The following is a 19,936-nucleotide window of genomic DNA, read 5'->3' as shown; positions in this document are numbered from 1 at the left end:
AGTCTTATACACAAACATTCCAGTCTGAAACCCAACATCAAAGCTCAGCTGGCTCATTTCAAGAACACACAAGCATGGAGGTTTCTGGAAATGAGATCCTAGCTGCTTTGCAGCTCCCCAGTCTTTTTGACGCTGTGCCATAATTTGGCTTAGCATCACATCCAAACCTGGGTTCGTGATTTAGCTCTCTCCAAACTAACCATCAGCTGTAACCAAGGTTTGCCCCATGGTTTGTAACTCATGCGTTGTCCAGGAGAGCTAGACCACAAGTCCAGATTTGGTCAACATGGTAAAAACCAAACCATGGGTTAGCTCAGCAAAGTTGGGGAGAAGCGAAGCAGCTAGCATCTTCTCTCTAGGAGTTCACATTTGTGCAAAGCCGTGGTTTGACTTAGGCGTGATATAAGAACCCAGAACTGTGAAGAAACTTCACAGGTGCTCCCTTTTTCTTTTTACACTTTGGTTAAATGACTTGTGTGTTCTGTTGAGAGGCGAGTCTTCTTTTTAAGAAAGGGGGCGTTACGATACTATTGGTAACTCCCAGAGAGGAGTCGAGAAACGATGCCTTATGAGGAACGGCTAAGGGAGCTGGGCATGTTTAGCCTGGAGAAGAGGAGGTTAAGGGGTGATATGATAGCCATGTTCAAATATATAAAAGGATGTCACATAGAGGAGGGAGAAAGGTTGTTTTCTGCTGCTCCAGAGAAGCGGACACGGAGCAATGGATCCAAACTACAAGAAAGAAGATTCCACCTAAACATTAGGAAGAACTTCCTGACAGTAAGAGCTGTTCGACAGTGGAATTTGCTGCCAAGGAGCGTGGTGGAGTCTCCTTCTTTGGAGGTCTTTAAGCAGAGGCTTGACAACCATATGTCAGGAGTGCTCTGGTGGTGTTTCCTGCTTGGCAGGGGGTTGGACTCGATGGCCCTTGTGGTCTCTTCCAACTCTCTATGATTCTATGAGAAGGTTAGCATTGCTCACCTGAAGACAATGTCCTGTTACTGTGTTGGCTCGCTTGCTGTATGCTGTGTTGTAGCATATGCAGGCATTCTCCAAGGCAGCTGAGGGTGGCAGCAGAGGTAGCTTTTAAAAGCAGCAGGTCTTGATCCAAGGCAGAAAGAGGACCAGAACCTGGGAGGGATTCAATGGCTTGCACAAGGCTTTTCTGCTGTCCCTCCACCTGGCTCATGATCTGCAAGTATATGTACATATTTAAACATTCATATGTGCAGCCAATTTGTCAACAGGTTACTATTATCACTGCTTGCTGACTTCTCTGTTGCACATTACAGCCGGGAAAAAGATCCTGCTCCAATCCATAATTTAATACCAACTTTCATTCTACCAAATGAATACCAAAGGGACATGGCATTACAATATATTTAGCACCTTTTCTTTCCCCCTCAAAAACTAGCATTCTAACATGAAATGTAGAATTTTGCCCTGAATGTGCATACCAAATGATATTCAGGTATCTTGTAAGGGTGTATCATTCTATACACTATCTTCACTCACCAATTAAAACTTTATTTTCAGTCAGTCTGTCAGGAGCTGAAAGCTAATCTAATACAGAAATCACCATTATTATTAAAATTTGCATACCATCTTTTACCTGTAAATCTCAGGGCAGTTCACATATTAATGGCAAATGCCATTAATATGATAGGTAAAGGTAAAGGGACCCCTGACCGTTAGGTCCAGTCGCGGACGACTCTGGGGTTGCGGCGCTCATCTCGCTTTACAAGCCGAGGGAGCCAGCGTACAGCTTCCGGTTCATGTGGCCAGCATGATTAAGGCGGTTCTGGCGAACCAGAGCAGCACATGGAAACGATGTTTACCTTCCCACCAGAGCGGTACCTATTTATCTACTTGCACTTTGACGTGCTTTCGAACTGCTGGGTAGGCAGGAGCTGGGTCCGAACAACGGGAGCTCACCCCGTCACGGGGATTTGAACTGCCAACCTTCCGATCGGCACGCCCTAGGCTATGTGGTTTAACCCACAGCACCACCCGCATCCCTTATTAATATGATAGCAAGTCTAAATAACAGAAAACCCCAATGAACTGTACACTGTCTGTAAATCTTCAGATGTAACACAGTGCCCCAAAACCTACCCCACGGACTCACTGCAGTAGGAAATCATAGGCCCAAACCAAGATTGGAATGGGTTTAAAAAATAATCAGTACCATTCAATAAAGTTTGCTAGTTGCCCTACCGTGACCCTCTCCACAACCTAAGAATAGGGTATTTGTGACTGCTTGATATCTAGTTCAAAAACACCAGATCTAGAGATGGTTCCTTTAGGAATGGATACAGCATTGCCTATTTCAATACAGCAGGGACCAACTCTTCATGTAATCAAGTGCCAATTGTGCCCTTCGCTTCTCTGAAAGCTTTTCCGTTCAAATTGAGGTTTTTCCACACTTAAAAGGAACTTAGGGTTGTGGCCTAGGGAGTTCAAAGTGAGTTACTTCTTACTAGAATATTTTCCACGATTGCAGGTTATTACTACTTTGGCCGGAATAATTGTTTGGTAGAACAGCAATAGGAGCCAGGATCTATGGAAATGAGACCCACAATGCCTGATCTTTAGTACGTTTTGTACCAACCCTGAATCTACAATGCGCTACATTATTGTTCCAGATTTGTCTCAAAAGCTCTATTTATGCTCTTCTAAAGATATTTTAAGTTATTGATCAATAACCTCACAAGTGTTCTGTCTCTTATAGCAATCCTCTGACTTTCTTTACCACAATTCCATTAGCAAAAAGCTTTTGGTGCTTCCCCACACCCTCCTTCAGAAAATAGATCGCATTCAGCATGAATATGGCAAAATGCTTGACAAGATTAGAATTGGACTGACGCAACCAGATTCCAATGTTCCCCCAATGCAAGTTTGAGAAGTCAGTGAAGCAGCTTGGTTAAAATATACACATTTTTCTGCCACAGGCAAGCATAAGCACATGTTCCTGCAGTTCAGCTCTTTGCCCAATATTGAAGCTTACTCTCTTAGGATTACAAGCATGTAGCAAAGAAGGGCAAAGATTCATCTTCTGAAATGTAAAGTTTAAAGATTGTGTAGCGCGCTCTCTCTCACACTCACAAACACACTCACACAACCTTGGGTAGTATCCAATCCTATATAACTCAACCCTACATGCCACCAGAAAGGATTCATTCAGAGATTTCTCTGATCATGCCTACCCTCATGTATTTAATAATTTTGGTGTTAAATCCCTAATCTTTTTGCAATCAACAACCAATAAATGCTGGGTGCAAAATTGAAAATCTGAAGGTATAAGGTAAGGTAAAGGTAAATGACCTCTGGACAGTTAAGTCCAGTCAAAGGCAACTATGGGGTTGCGGCGGTCATCTTGCTTTCAGGCCAAGGGAGAGAGCATTTGTCCACAGACAGCTTTCCGGGTCATGTGGCCAGCAAGACCAAACTGCTTCTGGCACAACAGGACACCGTGACGGAAACCAGAGTGCATGGAAACGCTGTTTATCTTCCCACCACAGTGGTACCTATTTATCTACTTGCACTGGTGTGCTTTCGAACTGCTAGGTTGGCAGAAGCTGGGACAGAGCAACAGGAGCTCACCCCATCGTCCAGATTCAAACCACCAACTTTCCAATCAGCAAACCCAAGAGGCTCAGTGGTTTAGACAACAGCACCACCCGCTCTACATACATAAAAATGATTATCACTGATACCAGCAGGTGCTAAATTCTCTTACTGGTATCCCTATGAAATAGTGATAGCTAAGGGGAAGTCCCCTGGGTGGTGTTGGTCTGGAATTATGGGAACTGTAGTCCATAACATCTGAATGATACCACATTGGCTATGCAGCATAAAAAAAGGCAGTAACATTTTCATTGTTTCATCAAGACCCCTTAAAAAGCTATGCCATAAGCTTAGTGACATTTTATCCCTGCGTAAAACCAATTCTGGAGCATATGTCCACTGCATGTAATAAAATTCAAATAACCACCATGCACGACAGGAAATTATTAGCAAGTATTACTAGTTATTTTACCCTGCTAGATTTATCTCTCAGAGGAAGCAGATCTGGCATACAATTCCTCTCTCCACACATCCCCGTAGTACCACTGTTACTTACAACTCGTATTATCCATCAGTGCTGAATGGAACAAAATCCATCACAGAAAACAGGGCACACACAGAGTTGTTCCGTCTTAGTAGCGCACCTGTGCCAAGTAAAAAGCACTAAAGCTTTCAGAGATCTCTATTCATCTGAAGCTACGGCACTAGCATCTCCTTCATTTAGAAGACAGCTTTTATTAAAGCTCCCACTTTCCTTATGTACTCCGTCTTGATCAAAGCTGTTAAAACCCCTAGTGCGGAGCCATCAGTAGACAGTGGCAGCTTTCAGCCACGAAAAGAGTAGAAGTTCGATTGCAGCAGGTTCGTTAAGGGGAAAGCTCTTTTTGCCCACAAAGCTTGACCTCCTAGAATATCTTAATTGTAAATGCACAGGTTCATAAATAATCCCTGAGAAGCCTCCTCCCTAATACAGTCCTTTCATCTTCCCACTGCTGCAAGCAAGGAGACACCACCTGCACCCCTATTATCATGGCCTTGTGCAGCTCAATTCCTGGCAAGCGTTTTTATCCAGAAAGATTGCACACAAGAGACAAGCCCTGGTAGAGTTGCACCCTTAGGATTGCATGGATATCGCGGCTTCTACCTGCAGCAAAGAAGCAGTTTGAAAAGATGGATTGTGGCCCACTTGTGGACCAAGACTATTAAGGAGTAGAGTCATTTTTCTTAGAACTTCATGCAGCAGGAGATGGCTTGTCAAGAGAAGCCAATGCAGTTGCTTTCCAGATGATGATGGACTTCCAACTTCCACCATCCCCAACCATTAGCCATATTGGTTGAGGCTGATAGGAGTTGCAATCCAAAACATTTGGACGGTACCACTTCAGCTTCCCATGGCTGAAGTGAACTCTTTACACTGCAAAGAGAGTCCATGCAATGTATGTATGAGCAGCTAACTGCACCCAAACGAGAACGCCCTGATTCATCCTCTTTTCTTGATGCTTTTACAAAAGAAAGGCATTTTTGAACCAACTAGGAGAAGGGAATCTCTAGCTCTACAGGTCCATTTTCCTCCTTCTGATGGAACTGGGTGGAAGATTTTAAGCTGGTCCAGACACAGACAAGCTTCCCCTCAAACTCCGAATTCGCAACAGCAGCTCTCCAAACCCGAACTAAGTACAGAAAACTTTCTCTGCAAAATAGGTAGCATGCTAATCACAGAATGAAGAGGACTTGCTTCTGTGAAGACAGGAGAAAGAGACAGAATGTACAGGTTTCCTGCTAAGATTCATTTCAGCCAATTCCCCAAGCAGAACTAAAGTATATTATTTTGAGCCGGCTAATCATCCATTTACTTTATTCACACAAACACATACACACACAAAATGTTGCACCGATAAAAGGTAAAATTAGTATTTATCTTAAACCACAAGAACTTATTCAAGTTAAATATCTGAATTTTTAGAACTGGAAAACCCACTTGTGGCATGCTTTGCATCAACAGGAAAGCTCTATCTGTCCCCTACCTCTCTGACTTCATTGAGCTGGCCAGGACACTGGTTCTTGGCTCTTCGGGCTGCTGCAGGTGATTTGTGATGTGTGATGGTGACAACTGGTGGCCCAACTTGATTCAGGCTTTTCTGAGAACTCGAAGAAGATGTGGAGTTGGATGTTCCAGGAGGCAACAAAGACAAGCTTTTCATTCGTGAGGTTGGAGTACTCTGAAATAATCAAGAAGTTAAAAGCATAACATGACAGCATAAGGAACTCTCTCAATTAGTGAGGAGATCATAGAATTGTAGAGTCAGAAGCGATCCCGAGGAAATCTCAGCTAAATCATACATCGCAGCTGGCCACCCAACCTCTGCTTTAAAACTTCCAAGGAAGGAAAGTCCACCTCCTTCCAAGGGAATCCATTCCACAGTTGAACAGCTCTTACTGTCAGAAAGTTTAGTTGGGAATCTCCTTTCTTGACTTCACTGGTTTGGGTTCTAGCCTCCTGAGCAGGAGAAAACAAGCTTACTTCATCCTCCACGTGACAGCCGTTTAGATATTTGAAGATAGCTATCATATCTCCTCTCAGCCTCCTTTTTACCAGGCTAGGCAAGATGTTTGTAGACAGTGCAAACACTGCTGTTCAAAGGATGTTCAGCAGATTATAATCTGGAGATTGCCTGTGCACGGACAGCCAAAGCTAGGCTATGGCTGTGTAAATTGGGTTGCAGCTGACACAGCTGGCAAAAGGCAGTCCACAACACCAAAGCAACCTGCATCTTCAGTGATGAAACTGGATCAAGAAGGAGCCCCAGTCTGGAAACCCAATCCTTCAAGGGACAGCAACCCCATTCAGAGATAGGTGAACACCACTCACCTAAGCAGATGAACTTCCCACCAAAAAGAACCTCCACCTTGCCTAGCTTCAGTTTCAGTTTATTGGCCCTAATCCTGACCATGCCTACACCCAAGAACCTATTCAGAACTTCCCTTGCCTTGCCTTCATTAGATGAAGGAGAGGAGTGTGAGAAAAGAAGAATTGTTTGTCAGCAGCATATTGCTGGTCCTCACCCTATACCTGTGAATGATCTCACTCAGAGTTTTCATGTAAATGTTAAACAGCAAGGCAGCTAGAACTACCCCCTTTTACAAGGAGATGTTCACCTTACCCTAGACAGAGGAGGTCAAACCCTCTCTGCTTCATAGGTGAAGGTTGAGCACACAAATTATAATGTCGGACTTGCCCAAACACATTGCCTGCATCTTGAATCTTCCAACAAGCAAAATTCACCCATGAACACAAGACTAGACAGGGCTCTGGGTGCATCCATAGACCAATTAGTAGCATCCAGATTGCAGTGGGTGCAAATGATTTTTATCCTCACAGTGCTTTGCAAACTGTCATGGCACAACTCCAAAGGTTAGCTGCTGCACTAAAATATACCATGTACAGCTATTTGTCTATTAATATTGATGCTCTCATTTGCTTTCTCCTACAGACTTTGGCAGCACACATCTTTTGTTCATGAGGCGCTCTCACAACTGAAGCTGGAGGAGAGATTATTAGTGTTCAAGCAGTACTTAAACCACAGAGCCTGAATGCAATACAGATTGCCTTTGTAAGCAGCCCTGTAGCAGTGACAGCAAACAAGGCCCTCCCCCCCCCCGCTTCAGCTGTCAAAAGGACCTTCTAAATACTGAGGAGAGTGGCGAATGACCTGAAATATTCAGGACAGATACATCTACCCCGAGGCCAAACTCTGCTTCAGGAGCACAAACAAATCTATCACCTATTTTGTGCAAGAAATTTCACTTACTTAACCAGGCTCTGGACAGTGAAATATGGAGGAAATACTTGATATGCCCTTTGTTTGCTAGGGAAAGCAGGGATTGTGCACAAGAAGGAGAAAGTCAAACAGACAGGGTGGGGAAAAGAGAAGAGACAAATGCAGTAAAGAGGTCTCATCCCCTCATCTCATCCCTGGAGCAAGTTGAGGCCAAGGGGCCAAGCCATTCCTCACACTTTATTTGGCTGTGTTTGGTGGCTCCCAAAAAGGGCTGCCCAAGCCTCCCCAAAACCACACTTTCACACCTCACAGCTTTTAAATATATTATATACTATTGTGTGTGTGTTGGCATGCAGGGTTTGTACGCTGCAACAGATGTTAATTTTAGTTAAATGAATCCTTGCTCGGAGCACGCCTTTAGCTGAAAGGTATTCAGACTGAGACTTGGTATAAAATTAAAAAAGCTTTACTAAAAGAAGTACATTCTCAGAATCATAGAGTTGGAAGGGATTGTGAGAGTTACCTAGTCCACGCTTTCTCAAACTTGGGTCCCCAGCTGCTTTCGGACTACAACTCCCATCATCCCTAGCTAGCAAGATCAGTGGTGAGGGCTGATGGGAATTGTAGTTCAAAAAAACCGCTGGAGACCCAAGTTTGGTGAACCCTGACCTAGTCCAACCCCTTGCAAATGCAGGAATCTTGTTGACAGTAAACCAGGACTTTAGAACTCCTTTCCCCCCCATCTAGCTGGAGAAACATAGAAACCACGTGAGCACTTTTGTTCTCGGAAGGTAGAACCATCAGGACCTCTTGCCTCGAGGTCCAGAGACTGTGTGTGAGGAGCTGGAAGTTGTAAGCATAACGCAACCTAAGACTTACCACTCTAAACATCAAACAGACAGAAGTAAGCATAGAGATAAATAAGGGCAGGGAGCTTATTTTATCAGTCTTAACCAGGCATGCCCAACCTGCGGCCCTCCAGATGTTTCAGCCTACAACTCCCATGATCCCTAGCTAACAGGACCAGTGGTCAGGCATGATGGGAATTGTAGTCCAAAACATCTGGAGGGCCGAAGGTTTGGGGTGCCTGGTCTTAACCCTGCAAGCTGAGTTGTACCCTAACTTCCAGTAGTATGCCACCCTACAATTGTCAGATGAAGACAGTCTAGAAATAAAATAATATAATCACTATATAACCAAGACTTCAAGGAGCCAATTGTGGGTTGATTTCCTCCAATGAAGGGAAACCCAGAATGGGAATATATTTGTTTCACCATAAGGGCCAGACGGACTAGGTGGAACCCATCCAGGGATAACTCTGGCTATAAACCAGGCCCATCTATCTTTGCAAATCCAACTGGTGGGGCTCTCTGGCATATCACTTCTATAGCAGGCTTAGAGAGAAGCAATCCCAAATACAAGGACTCTGTAATGAACACTGAGCCTCTGGGCCATGTGCAGGATATGTATGAAGCACCTAAAAACACACACTAAATACTACAAGTCCTGACCTATTCAACAAAAACAAAAAAATAGCAAAAAGGAAAAGGAAAACGGGGGGAAAGAACTGTGGGAGAGAGACTAAAGAGAAATAAATTATTTTTCAGGAGCTGGATTTAGGTGTTTCTTTACAAAGAATCAAATTCAGTCAGCTGCAAAAAGAATTTCACACAAAAAGGCCCATTTAGAGAAAAGTGTGCAAAGATACAATGAGGGAAGAAATATGTGGTTTAACAAGCAGCAAAGAACTAGAAAAATGCAGAGACGGAGAATATCGAGAATGAATAAAATATCTTTCGATGAAAATATCTTTCAATGAAAGATCAGCAGGAGCTAGAGAATGAAGAAACAGAGCCTTAAATTGAATGTGAAAGAGGAAAAAGGCAACCAGCTCAGAGAAATCATAAGAATGAGGAGAAAAAAACCTATCATATCTGCAAACAAAGAGGAGGTGAAACGCAGGAAGCAAAATAGACCAAAGAGGATTACCGTGGAAATATAGAAGACAAACTAAAAAGAGTATGAGAATAACCCACTGGGACAAGATAAAAGACACGAAGAAAATAATGAAATGTAAGCAATACTTGACAACTGAAAACGAAAATATGTAGCTACTGTCTGGGAAGATAAAAAGAAAGATCTCTGCTTTGATGAGAATATGTGATTGCATAAACAGTTTAAAAAAGAATGGGAAGACAAGAACCCAAAGTCAAAAAAAGGAAGTATATTTCAGTCCGGGGGAAAGACTTAACTTCAAAACAGTGAGACACACAGCCATGAGAAAACCGTGGGAAGAAAGAAAGAAGGAAGGAAGGAAGGAAGGAAGGAAGGAAGGAAGGAAGGAAGGAAGAAAGAAAGAAAGAAAGAAAGAAAGAAAGAAAGAAAGAAAGAAAGAAAGAAAGAGGTCAAAGAGAAAATAATATTAATTGTCTTAGCATTTACACAGTGGCGTAGCGTGGGTTGTCAGCACCCGGGGCAAGGCAAGTAATTTGTGCCCCCTAACCCGGTAGGGGCAGAGAGCTGCGAGTGTGAGCGCGCCCCCCCCCCCAGATGTTGCGCCCGGTGCGGCCGGCCCCCCTGCACCCCCCACGCTACGCCACTGGATTTACATGAGAATACGAATACGAGAATACGAATACGAAGAACTGAGAGGGGGATTCATGGCCTTCCAGATGTCGGACTCCAACTTCCATCAGCCCTCATCACTGGCCATATTGACTGTAGCTGATTTATCATACAAGATAAAGAAGGTCACACATCTATAAGTTACATTTCAAATCACAGGGGAATAAAGGTAAGCGAGTTTTAACAATGAGTTTAAGACATGTAAAATTTCTCCTTCATTTGTAAAGGTAAAGGTAAAGGGACCCCTGACCATTAGGTCCAGTCGTGACCAACTCTGGGATTGCGGCACTCATCTCGCTTTATTGGCCGAGGGAGCCGGCGTACAGCTTCCGGGTCATGTGGCCAGCATGACTAAGCCGCTTCTGGCAAACCAGAGCAGCGCACGGAAATGCCATTTACCTTCCCACCGGAGCGGTATCTATTTATCTACTTGCACTTTGACGTGCTTTCGAACTGCTAGGTTGGCAGGAGCAGGGACTGAGCAACGGGAGCTCACCCCGTCGTGGGGATTTGAACCACCGACCTTCTGATCGGCAAGTCCTAGGCTCTGTGGTTTAACCCACAGCGCCACCCACATCCCATTTATACAGACGCTAAATAATCAAGCCAAACATTTTCTGGACGAGAAAGGGAAAAGCTATAAAACCTGATGGAAAACCTGGTGGAATTCACTCACTGTTGTTCAGAATACAAAGCGTTTCACTTAAAATATATAGAAAGAGAGGGAGGGGAATACTGCCATTTTTTGTTTTTTGTTTTGTACAAGGAGTAAAGCAAGGATTTCTTGGACATTGCCTCAGACATGCCTCAGAATTATTAAAGTTGTAGTAGGTGATTACTCTGACTCATGGTCAAAATGACAGGCTGACTGTAGCAGCTTTTGAATAAATGGCTTGTACTGACATCACTTCTATTAATAATAGTCTTTTTGCATGTTAGATAAGACATTAAACATAATCGCTGACCTAGCACCCCTTTACTTAGCACATTTTCTATAAATATGAGGAATGCCGGGGCTATGAGACTGGGAAAAATTGCTACCTAGTCTAAAGACTAGGGCATTTTCTTTACAGCCCAATAATTTTTTACAGTGGTTATTTTGTGTGGTTTAGAAAAGCCATTTCTTTTTCTACCACCTGCAATTAGAAGTCCTTGGAATCAGCTATTGGCAGTTGGTTATGGTCATAAAGAGCTCACCCAAACATCACACTGCACCATCTATGGCCCTTGCTTTTATTTCAGATCCTATGGCTTGAGATTCCAAGCATACGGGTGAAATCACGATGTCACTAGAGGAACAAAGTCCTTCTCTCAGGATGCAACACATTTTTTGGCTTGGCCCCTCGGCTATCAGAGCGCTATCCTAAACCCCTCACTGCCTTGCCCGTCCAGTGGCAAAGTGCTACCGGAGGTATTTGAGCTCTCAGTGTCTCAAGGTAGTTTACAGAATTCCTATAATCTTACATGTAGCAAATTTGAACTAGAATACAAAAAAGGGAGGTGTGAGGAACTCGAGGAAATAAGCAAATGAAAGATATAGATATGAAATTTGGATGTGTGTTTAAATGTTTTTGTTTTGTTTTTGTTGTATTGTTGTATTGTATCTTTTTATTGTCGATGTATTGTTTGTTGAATTTATGTATTGTTTTTCTTTATTGTCTTTTTTTCTATAACTATAAAATATTTAATAAATATTATTTATAAACCGAAAAGGAAACAAGTTCTTTTTAATACTTGCAGAAAATCAACAGTAAACTCCCTCCTCAGTTATTCATCTCTCTCTCTCTCTTGGGTTCACCCTCTTGCATTTCAAATATTGCTTTCTATTAACTCCCTATTGTGTGTTTTTCCTTGCCACCCATAGGAGCTCAAGTCAACCCACATGTCTTCCTTCCTTGCAAACAGCCATGTCATTGTGATGACTGGCACTCCTAATGGAACTCTTCTCGCACCTTTCTGAAATCCCAGCCATGCACTCTCCAGTCACAGCAGCGACAACTATGCAACGTCAGAAAAGTTCCCAGCCACTGCCAACTCACCTGTAGCCTTCCTCACACAGCTTGATCCCCCTGCTGCAGCTGGGAAGCCAAGTAAATCATTCTCCTATACTCTCCCTAACCAATCTTCACCTGCGCCATACAGCTCTTCCCCACATTCCATTCTGACTTAAAGAGATATCAGATGTGTTCCGTTGGAGCAGCATTTCCTCAAACATCTCATAATCAAAATGTAGCTACAAGCAGCAAAAACAAAACAAAACATGGGGGAGGGAGGGTTTTCATCCTTCAGCAAATTTTAGATGCAACGTAACTTTCTTGTCCATCCATTTAGCAGACTTTTCAAAATAAAAATTATCATGATTCCAATCAATACGTACCTCCCAAGCAGTATTCCTCAAAATAACACACACATTCCCTTCAAAATAACACAGAGAGACATCCAATTGCTTTCTGCCTACCACTTTCTTTCTGTTTTAACAGTAAGCGGTCCTAAACATTTTGCTGTCGGCTAAAAATCTGGCAAGCAGGTTGTATAGAGACAACTATAGAGACTTTGAAAGTGGGAGAATAACGGACGGGCTCTAGCAACTGTTGTGGTTTTTTCACTAGTTTAATATTTCCAGGCACGACCTTCACTTACTCCAAATGGCATGCAAGAATGCAATTTCCTGCCCTATAATTATTTACCTTCAAATTATTTTCCGTGTGATACTTGGCACAGGATCGGAGCTGAGTCACCCAGTACTGCCTCTCCTTTGCATCCCCGGCTGCAAAAAGAAAACACATACAGAAAAATAAATAAATGTGTAGTTTATTCTCATTTTAAAACCAACCAGTTTTCCTGCTATGTATGGTCCCTTTAATCTCAAACTCTCCCTATAGAAACAACCTAGCTATTGAGATTGATACAGTACGTGGCTTTTCTATCTTCATTTTTAACTTGATGCATTTTAGCACCTGACACAATATTTTAAGGTTTGATGCATTTTACACCTGACACAATATTTTAAGGTTTGTTTGTTACTTTCCCATGAACCACGACTTAAACTATTACTTATCAACCAATATACACTGGGAATAGTGGGGGGGGGGGGTTTCCCCATGGTGCTGTTCAGGGAAACTAATGTCACATGATTTTGATAATCGCCTGAACTGGTCCCTTTGTTAAAATCAACAGACTTTTGGGGGGTGTACCCTTTTGCTCAGTCCTGAAAGACTTTATTCTAATAAAGGTAAAGGTAAAGGACCCCTGACAGTTAAGTCCAGTTACGAACGATTCTGGGGCTGCAGCGCTCATCTTGCTTTACTGGCCGAGGGAGCCGACGTTTGTCCGCAGACAGTTTTTCCGGGTCATGTGGCCAGCATCACTAAGCCACTCCTGGCGAAACCAGAGCAGTGCACAGAAACGCCATTTACCTTCCCGCTGGAGTGGTACCTATTTATCCACTTGCACTTTGACATGCTTTTGAACTGCTAGGTGGGCAGGAGCTGGGGCTGAGCAATGGGAGCTCACCCCGTCGTGGGGATTCGAACCGCTGACCTTCCGATCGGCAAGCCCTAGGCTCAGTGGTTTAGACCACAGCGCCACCCACGTTATTCTAATATGGGCCTGCATTTCTTTGCAGACTTTGCCAAGGAGTAAACTCAACCGAATACAATGGGATTACATTCTGAGTAAAGGTGCTTAGAATTGCACTTTAAATAAGGCAATCTAAGATTAATCTATTAAATGCCGGCATTCCAGTTCAGAATCAAGGCAACATAAGTCAGCACAATCTTTTCATAGAACAGGTATTATGCAGTGCCTATTAAAATTTTAGTTGGATAAGGAAATGCGCACTTTGCACTTTTGAGATTTTGGGACGTTCTGTTTCAAGTGGAGAATAAAACCTACATCTTTCAGTTTTGCCTTGGTTCTGCAAAGCACCGTTCAAAGCAGCCACACATACAACCGGCACATATCACCTTGTACTGACCTTAGGACCTCTGTTTACAGAAGGAAAAATACGGGCAAGTTCCCATTAAGATAATCTTAAAGGAATTCAGATCTTGTTTTATTTCAGCACTGAAACATTCCATTACTGAATATCAATTAGAAATTCTTTCCTAAGAAGAGGGGTATGGATAACAGTGGAAAGACCTTAGCTTGTGGGTTTCCCAGAGACATCTTGTTGACCCTTGTTGTGGAAAACAGGATGTTGGATTAGCTGGGCCTTTGGTCTAATCCATCACAGCTCATTTTATGCTCACCCTCCTATGCTGGGGGCAGGGGGAGGAAGAAGAGGGCGGATTCTTCCATCCCAGCTACATTCAGGACTTCCTCAGTTTGGCCTTGGGAAACAAGGCAACCATCAGTAGACTATTTATTTCAGAGAGTAAACCTCACTTTTCATAAACTGGCTCTTAGGTGAACCACGTTGCCTGGCTGAGTCTACTGCCTTAAGGTAGTCATTTCAACGTTTCAAACACAAAAGCATTACCTTCTCCAAACCAATTAAAAGCTTGTCACTATTAAACAAAGAGTAGCTGGGGAAATGCAACAGCTGCAGGGAAGGCAAGTTTAAAGAGCACAATAAGCCCGCAACTGACACACATTTGTGTGCATTCAGCTTTACGCAATTGGCAAAAGGGTTATTTTCTTTCATTAAAAAGGGGGTGGATGTCCAGGGGAAAAAAGACGTTGGCAATCCCACCCAACACTGAACCCAATATGCTTTGACTATATGCAATTTTGGCTTTAAGCGAAATCTCCTGAATGTAAATCCAGTGTGAGTTGCGGACTTACTGTGCACACACACACACACACACACACACACAACAGCAGTGATGACAAATAACCATACCTCTGAGTTTATACATTTCTCCATTAGCAGAGTATACCACCAACATGTGAGGGGCCTCATCGCTGAGAGAAACTACTGCTCCGGCTAAGGATAACAGCCCTCGTGGCTTCTGGTTTTTACTTTGTTCGTTCACAAAATATTGTAGGATTCCAGTCTCAAAATCCAGCATGAAATACCTGTTAATAGAGAGGGAAATAAACAGATGCATGTAATCTAATTTCCTATGCAGCGCCCGAAAAAGTTTTCATTTTTAATATGCAACTATGTACTGCATATCAAGATAGAAGTGGACTACCGTACACATTTGTTCCGCATTTACATTTTTGCTGTAACGCTTAGAAGTGGACTAAGAATATGGCTTTTCAAAAGAATGCAAGCAATACAGAGAATCACAGGGTTTGAAGAGACCATGAGGAATGCAGGAATCTCCATGACAGATGGTCATCCAACCTCTGCTTAAAAACCTCCAAAGAAGGAGAGTCCACAACCTCCAAGGAAGACTGTTCCATTGTCAAACAGTTCTTACTGTCAGAAAGTTTTTCCATGTGTTTCACCAGAATCTCCTTTCTTGTAACATGAAGCCATTGGTTCAAGTCTGACCCTCCAGAGCAGGAGAAAACAAGCTTGTTCCCTCTACCATGTGGCAGCCCATGAGATATTTGAAGGTGGCTATCATATCTCCTCTCGGTCTCTTCTGTTCTAGGCTAAACATATCCAGCTCCTTTAACCGCTCCTCATAAGGCTTGGTTTCCAGACCCCTGATTACCGTATTTTTCGCCCTATAGGGCACACCAGCCCTTAGGGAGCACCTAGTTTGGGGGGGGGATAAAGGGGGGGAATTATTTTTTTTCCCCAGGCGTGGGGCTGAGGCGGGGGAAGCTCGAGCTTCCCCAGCCCCCAGAACAGGCTGCTATCCGCAAGCCTTGGGAGCCCGGCGGGAACTCCTGCCGGGCTACCAAGGCCTGCGAACATCTGCCTGAAGTCCGGGGTGCGCTCCCCGGGTTTCGGGCTGCAGGCTGCTGTCCGCAAGCCTTGGGAGCCCGGCGGGAACTCCTCTCACTCTCCAGGCTTCAGCGAAAGCCTGCATTCGCTCCATAGGACGCACACACATTTCCCCTTCATTTTTGGAGGGGGAAAAGTGCGTCCTATAGAGCGAAAAATGTGGTATCTTTGTTGCCCTCCTATGCACTCATTCCAGCTTGTCAACGTCCTTCTTAAATTGTGGTGCCCAGTATTGGACACAGTATTCCAGCTGAAAAGTATTACGTTATCCCCCTATATTGTCCCCAATAATAGCCAAACCCTGCTCAAGTTACTTTATGCCTTTCACTTTAGAACTTAATGTGACTGAGGCAGATATTGAAGGATGGATGTGTTCAGACAGAGAAGGGCAAGGTTTGCTGAGGCCAGGCTAGAAAAGAGCTTTCTTTCTATGAAATAACCAAAATGGTGAGTTAAACTTAGAAGACAGTGCAACTGGTGGATAACAGGTCTTATGTATCCCCTCAATTTCCAAACCCTGAGTAAAGACAGCCCCATGGAAAACACAATGTAGTCATTTATTCTTGAAACTGTGAAGAAGCAGGCAATTCAAACCAAAACTCCAAAAGCAGTGCAGATTTCAAGGAGGCTGCTTGTACACAAACATTTGTAGACCAAGGCAAAACGCCAGGAACTCAATGTTAGAAATTCAAAATTAATTGGCAAATAAAACCAAGTCAGCCTTTTTCTTGACAGTTTAAAAATACGGACCTGTAATGAAAATCCTGATACCATAAATGGGCTTATTCATTACGGAAATCTTGCTTCTAAAGGTATTTTAATCTCTTGGCATTCCAGCTAAAGCAATTATTATTTTATTTATTAAATCTGTTTCCTGCCCTTCTTCCCAAAGGGTGGCAAATATATAAACAATGAAACAATGAAATTAAACCTCAGGCAGTGGAAATGGAACATGCTGCCCTGGCTACGGCTCCTTCCTAGTGGTGGCACCAGCTGTTTCATAGTTTCCCAGAATTAGTTAGCTCCACGCAATTGCCTTTCGACTGGGAAGTTACTGAGGCAGCTTGAATCTTTGCTCAGGAACCTCAAAGGTTATTCCTATAAAAGTCTCAGTAATTAGGCTAGCCAGTGCAAAACTCACTGAAACAATAAACAGTGGCTTCTAAACCATGAAGTGGGGCTACAGCACTGCAAGCCCAGGCCCCTCCATCACCAATTTGAGTACCCTGAAGGGATGTGAGAAATCTGAGTAGAAATGGAAGGGAGAAGCAGATGGTCAAAATGATCAGCAGCCCATTAGCTTGATGTCAGCTGTAGGTGCCAAGCTGAGCAAAACAGTTAAAGGTAAAGGTAAAGGGACCCCTGACCATTAGGTCCAGTTGTGACCGACTCTGGGGTTGCGGCGCTCATCTCGCTTTATTGGCCCAGGGAGCTAGCGTACAGCTTCCGGGTCATGTGGCCAGCATGACTAAGCCACTTCTGGTGAACGAGAGCAGCGCACGGAAACACCGTTTACCTTCCCGCCAGAGCGGTTCCTATTTATCTACTTGCACTTTGACTTGCACTACTTGCTGTCGAACTGCTAGGCTGGCAGGAGCAGGGACCGAGCAACGGGAGCTCACCCCGTTGCGGGGATTCAAACCACCGACCTTCTGAGTGGCAAGTCCTAGGCTCTGTGGTTTAACCCACAGCGCCACCCACGTCCCTAGCAAAACAGCTACTGTAACCCAAATTAGAACGTTCCTCAGCCTCTTTCCCATTAACTTCTGCCACAGTTTCATATCTGGATTCAACTGCTGTCGTCTTCGCGTAGTGGCCATATCCCCTTCAATTAAGCTTCTTAATCCGGAGAACAAACCAACCCCAAACGCAGCCAGCATGAATTTTGAACTCTATTATCATATAAGGTTCGTGCCCTTTCTTCATTGCAGTTCAAATAACAGGCCCAAATACATTTTCCATACTTGCGCATTATCTTGCAAACCAGACTTTGCTGGGGGTGTGGAGAAACATGCATACTGCAATCGGTCCCAGAGAGATAAACTTGGTTTACAGAAATGCGTAAATAAATTAATAAATGGGGCATTTGGTTCTGGCCGCCTTAGTAATGTAAAACTCTCCTAGAGCTTATTTTAATAATAAAATCCTTCAGCAGCTTATTGCTAAGAAATGGGCATGTCGCAGCAGCATAGCTCGGCTTTGCAGAAATGAGCCGCTATGAGCACTGAGCTCAGGCATTCTCCTCCTTCTCCTGCACACACAAAATTCAAAGCTCCCTATTTTTGTTCTTAATAAATTGCAGTCCTTACATCGAAACTTGGTTTATTCCAACTGAGGTTTAGTTAACAAAACAGGATCTGGAAGCATGCATTTGATCCAAGTCTGTTGAAAGCAATCACCTTTAAAGTTTGGAATAAACTGCAGTTTCCTGATAGGACCAAATGGAAAATGGAAGCTTTCTATCTCCTCCTTTGGAACTTATTGATCACAATGTTTGGCATGATGAGAATATCAGCTGGCCCAAACAGATTGATAGCTGACTGTATCTGCTTACAGAAGTTAACAGGAGATATAGCACCTTTATCAGCACTAAGCAAACTATCTCAAAGTAGTGAGCAAGCTTTCAGGTTCCCTGAAACTCCTTTTCAAGATAGATGTTAAGAAGAAGGGGGAACCCAGAAGAAACTGCCGTTCTCCCTGTGAAAATATAAGGAACCAACAGCTACAGTGGTACCTCTGGTTAAGTACTTAATTCGTTCCAGAGGTCCGTTCTTAACCTGAAGCACCACTTTAGCTAATGGGGCCTCCTGCTGCTGCCGTGCCACCAGAGCACGATTTCTGTTCTCATCCTGAAGCAAAGTTCTTAACCCGAGGTAATATTTCTGGGTGAGTGGAGTCTGTAACCTGAAGCGTATGTAACCTGAAGCATATGTAACCCAAGGTACCACTGCATTAGGATTGATTTGTAGCTCTGATCAGAGCTCATGGGTCCCTTGATAAGTCAGAGAGCAAAATGAAGTCCGGTAGCCCTTAGTTTAGCAAACCTGATAGGAACCAAGTTGAGTAGTATTATTGTTGTTGGTGGTGGGCATGTAATCCCATAAAATAACCCCACATGGGGATTATGTACCCTCCAGCCACTAGGCCCCATACACACCTAAAACAGACAGACAATATACTCTCCAAGATCAACAGTACCATTAATTTGATAAGCCTGGGCAGTGTGACTCAGTATATGGGAGACAGATTTGGCTCTGGGATCTGACAGGGCCAGGTTCACACGCCTCTGCTATGGGCACAAGGATCATGTTGGCAAGCGATGCTTAGCACCATGAGGATGAGCCTCAATTAGCTTGAGGAAAGCACCATGACCCTCTCCTCTCTGTGGTCGGAAGAAGGACTTCTGCTGAAGTGCTTTGTGCACCACACGAACCAGGGATCCTGGCTTAAGACAAACTCTGGGTAGTTTGATAAACCTGCTTCATAGCGCATGGTGTGGCTTAGCACGAAACTCACCAGAGCTTGTTTTAAAGCAAGATGCCCAATTCATGTACGATGCTAGGCAGAGATGGTTTTAAAGTTTAATTCAATTCAGCAATAAGAGTTGAAGCGAGTACGCAAGCCCAACAACTTTCTCTGGACTGTTTGAGGCTCGTCCATGTAGCACTAAACCACAGTTTAGCATTGCAAAGGAACTGGGCCTATAAAATAGGTTAGTTCTCCCATATAAAACTCCTCATTTGCATGCGATCAGCACGCAAACACTGTTTCCGGTCCTGCAAGGGGGCAGCGTGGAACAGGATGGTCTTACGCACATCCCACTGATGGGAATGCAACCCCCACATAAATGGGGAGTTGCCCTTAGTGCAAACAGAACCAGTTTGCAAACACTGTCATGTACATATGATGCACAGTATAGGAGAAGCAGAAAACTGCACTCTCTGCAAACCACCACAGACTACCAACCTGTGTACGTTCCTTCTTACTGAACTTTGGTCTTTAGATATGCATAAACAGAGACATACTCCAGGACAGAAGTCCACAGGACCCGTGCTGTTCAATGAGCTATCCCTTTAATCTTTATTAATACAGCAGCTTGCAGAAAACTTTGTGCTGGTGA

At 43.6% G+C, this 19,936-nt stretch overlaps 1 protein-coding gene and 1 long non-coding RNA gene across 7 annotated transcripts in view; one reads left to right on the top strand and one right to left on the bottom strand.

Annotated features, from left to right (window-relative positions):
• Positions 1–19,936, top strand: part of LOC310660487 — a 330,629-nt gene that overhangs the window by 248,107 nt on the left and 62,586 nt on the right. The window lies entirely within an intron of this gene.
• The window catches only part of OSBPL10 (oxysterol binding protein like 10), a 74,578-nt gene that overhangs the window by 41,297 nt on the left and 13,345 nt on the right, over positions 1–19,936 (bottom strand). For 5 of the 6 annotated variants that reach the window (XR_014503341.1, XM_083404830.1, XM_083404831.1 and 2 more), the window contains exons 2-5: positions 14,815–14,990; positions 12,659–12,738; positions 5,592–5,786; positions 982–1,192 (exon numbers count right to left, since the gene is read on the bottom strand). Coding sequence is in view for 5 of the 6 variants with exons in the window: in XM_083404830.1 (XP_083260956.1) it covers positions 982–1,192; positions 5,592–5,786; positions 12,659–12,738; positions 14,815–14,990 (662 nt within the window). In the remaining variant the exon portion in view is untranslated. The remainder of the gene's footprint in view (positions 1–981; positions 1,193–5,591; positions 5,787–12,658; positions 12,739–14,814; positions 14,991–19,936) is intronic. The other variant, XM_083404834.1, reaches the window with a different exon arrangement.

This window comes from Podarcis tiliguerta (assembly GCF_965153285.1).
Source record: "Podarcis tiliguerta genome assembly, chromosome: 12".
Taxonomy (NCBI): Eukaryota; Metazoa; Chordata; class Lepidosauria; order Squamata; family Lacertidae; genus Podarcis; species Podarcis tiliguerta.
This window is presented reverse-complemented; position numbering and strand designations above follow the sequence as displayed.